We start from the raw sequence: 3,129 nt of genomic DNA on the forward strand, positions 1-3,129 counted from the left end.
ACGAATTGCTCCTACGTTTTTGCTAAACTGTTGACTGTTTTCCCAAATGTAGAAGCCATGGAAATAGAAACTTTGTTATTACCCAAAAACAATTTCTTTGAACCTTCAACCCCAAGTACTGTGTTGAAGCTGTTTTAATATAAAACTAGTACATGGGTTTGTGTCTCAAAATTACTGCCTTATTTTTTTTTTTTACAAGAGCTCTCTTTGTATATTTGGAGTTGAATTTGTCAAATATTTTAGATTTTAGTAATGACCATTTCTTTACAGGAGTTGTTGAAAGCTGACACTAAACTTTCCACCAAATCTACATCGAAATAATTCAAAGAGAGTCTGTATATCAATTTAAGCTAAAACACAATCATATATCTATCTCCTTTAAAGCCCCTGTGAAGATCAAGAGTTTTCCTGAGGTGGGATTTTCTTTTATTTGCTTGATACAACCAGCATGATGTTGCCTGATTGGAAATCTTGAGTTGCTTCGCATATTTTTAATCATCTTTTTTTTTTTTAATTGCGGAAAGGACTCCTTTTTGTTTTGAGGTTTTTTTTTTTTGGGTTATGATGATGATTTTTGTAACTTTGGTATTGTGTTTGAACTAGATTGTGTTGAAGTTTCAAAGATGCAGCAACAAATGAAGCCTGTCGAGGATCTGCTAACAGAGACAAAGGAGCGACTGGATGCAACAGAAGAAGAACGAGATGGAGTTGTTGATGAGCTTCTGGAGATGAAAAGGTCGGCTCAAGATGCCAATACGATGCCTAGTGAAAAACAGATGTCCTCTAAGAAGGTTGCAGATTTATATACAGAGATCAATACGTTGAATGAATCATTGAGTGAAGAATTGGCAATCAAACACAAGCATTTTGAGTTATTGAAAGTTGAACTTGGAAAGGAAAACAGAGAATTGGAGGCAAAATTAGTTGAGAAAGATGCCTCACTGATTGAATTAAGAAGATCATTTAGTAATTTGAAATCGTCCGAGGCTCATGCTCGTACTTTGTTGTCTGAGCTTCATTTAGCAAAAGAGAATGAAAGGATTTCTTCGTTGAAGGTGAAGAGTCTAATTGAGGAGCTGAGAATAGTGAAGACTGAACTGAAGTTGGCTATTGAGGCAGAAGAAAACAACAAGAAGGCTATGGATGGTTTAGCATTAGCTCTGAAAGAAGTAAATTCAGAGTCCATCCAGGTGAAGGAGAAACTCACCACAACCCAAGCAGAGCTTGAAGACACAAAAGCGGAGGCAGGAGAATTGAAGTTGAAGCTGAAAAGCATGGAGGACGAGCACAAAGTTCGTTTTGATGGGCTGAAGAAAGAAGCTGAGCTTTACAAAAACACAGTTGACAGATTGAGATCAGAAGCTGAAGAGTCACTTTTGGCCTGGAGTGAGAAAGAAACTTGCTTTGTGGGTGTTATCAAAAGAGCAGAAGAAGAAAGGGATCTTGCAAAACAAGAGAATGTTAACCTGCTCGAGTCCCTTAGAATATCCGAGAACATGACCCAGATGGCAAAGCAAGAGAATGCCCGGTTGCGTGATGTACTAAAACAGGCCTTAAATGAAGCTAATGTTGCGAAAGAAGCAGCTGGGATTGCAAGAGCGGAAAACTCTCAGCTTCAGGATGCCTTGGCTGAGAAGGAAGAAGCTTTAGATTTCATAAGCAGAGAGAATGAGAACCTGAAAATGAATGAAGCTGCGGCTCTTGAAAGTATCAAAGAGTTGAAGCGGTTGCTCTATGAAAAACAGAAGGTAGATAGAGAAGAAAAAACTTCGAATAAAAACAGTAATGGAAACGTTGAGAACCCTCTTACGGGATCAATATTTGATGTATACACAGCAGGATCAGCCGTCAATCACCGCAAGAATTCTTCAGCATTTACGGAGGAAGGAAGTGCTTTTTTTTCGTATGCTCATGTTGAGCATATACAGAGGCCACATAATGATGATTCGGAGGCTGAAAAATGCACAAGAAGAAAGACAGCTTTGATTCGGAAATTTGGAGACTTGTTGATGAGACGTGGTCATCATCAGAAATAAAAAAAGAAGCACAATCCAATTTAGTTTGATGTGTAGTTTGATTTAATTTGAAATTAGATTTGTATTTTTTAGCTTTTCGTATATCTTATCTACCACCTGGATTTGCAACGTGAGCATGCTTCCCTGCACTTAGCTTATGAACAGATTCTTAGCAGTGGGCCTTCCAGGCGGGGCCAGCCTGCTAGGCTATCAATTCCTAGCAAGTTGGCCTGGCTTCTTAGGGTTGGAGAGTCCATGACACTGCTCAGGGTTTTTTAGGTCATACATTTATAAGCTTTTAACATATTGTCATGTGAGTTTTCCTAAGGGAAATTAATTAAATTATTCATTTTTAGGAATAATAAACAAATTTATCTATAATTTTAGGATTTAAACAAAAATATCCTAAATATAAAAAAATACCAAAACTACCCTTCCTTTATTTTATATAAATCATATCTCTTCCTTTATCTATTAATATATATAATTTTATTCATTATCCGAGAGAAATTTTTAGAGAGAGAAAAGAAATCCGTGATCAAAATTTTGAGCGAAAAAAAAAATGTGTAATATCAAGGTATTTATATATATTATAACTTCAATCGTTATTATTTTATTGATAATACAATTATATGTAGTGTTTTATTTAATAAATTAGAGTTGTATATAAAAATTAAATTGATAAAAATTATAGGGGTTATTTTTTAATTATTATAGTAGTAAGGGGTGAAATTATATTTTACAATAAAAGGTGTTAGAGGTATTAAATAATATTTGGGGGTAAAATGATATTTTATAATGAAAGTTGTTAGAGATATTAGATAATATTTGGGGGTAAAATGATATTTTATAAGATAGGGGTAAAGTGATATTTTTAAAAATTAGTATCACATTAATCAAAATATATTAATAGTCACAATATGTAATAAAATTATGAAATAGGTGTAATTGTGTAATAGAAATAAAATCATGAAATTCAAACTTAATAATAAAATAATGTAACACAAATATGTAAATAGTATTTTTGGTCATGTTATTTATATTGATTATATATTTTATTGTATGAATAATCTAAATAGCTGAATATGCTTCAATTAGATACAGGGGAAAATGG

At 33.7% G+C, this 3,129-nt stretch overlaps 1 protein-coding gene across 1 annotated transcript; it reads left to right on the plus strand.

Moving 5' to 3' along the window:
- Positions 1–607: 607 nt before the first annotated feature.
- LOC123199774 (putative WEB family protein At1g65010, chloroplastic) lies at positions 608–2,159 on the plus strand. Its single transcript, XM_044614825.1, has one exon. It carries the CDS (start codon positions 624–626, stop codon positions 2,034–2,036), a length of 1,413 nt encoding a protein of 470 aa, XP_044470760.1. The 5' UTR covers positions 608–623; the 3' UTR covers positions 2,037–2,159.
- Positions 2,160–3,129: the final 970 nt, after the last annotated feature.

This window comes from Mangifera indica, chromosome 16, assembly GCF_011075055.1.
Source record: "Mangifera indica cultivar Alphonso chromosome 16, CATAS_Mindica_2.1, whole genome shotgun sequence".
Classification (NCBI taxonomy): domain Eukaryota; kingdom Viridiplantae; phylum Streptophyta; class Magnoliopsida; order Sapindales; family Anacardiaceae; genus Mangifera; species Mangifera indica.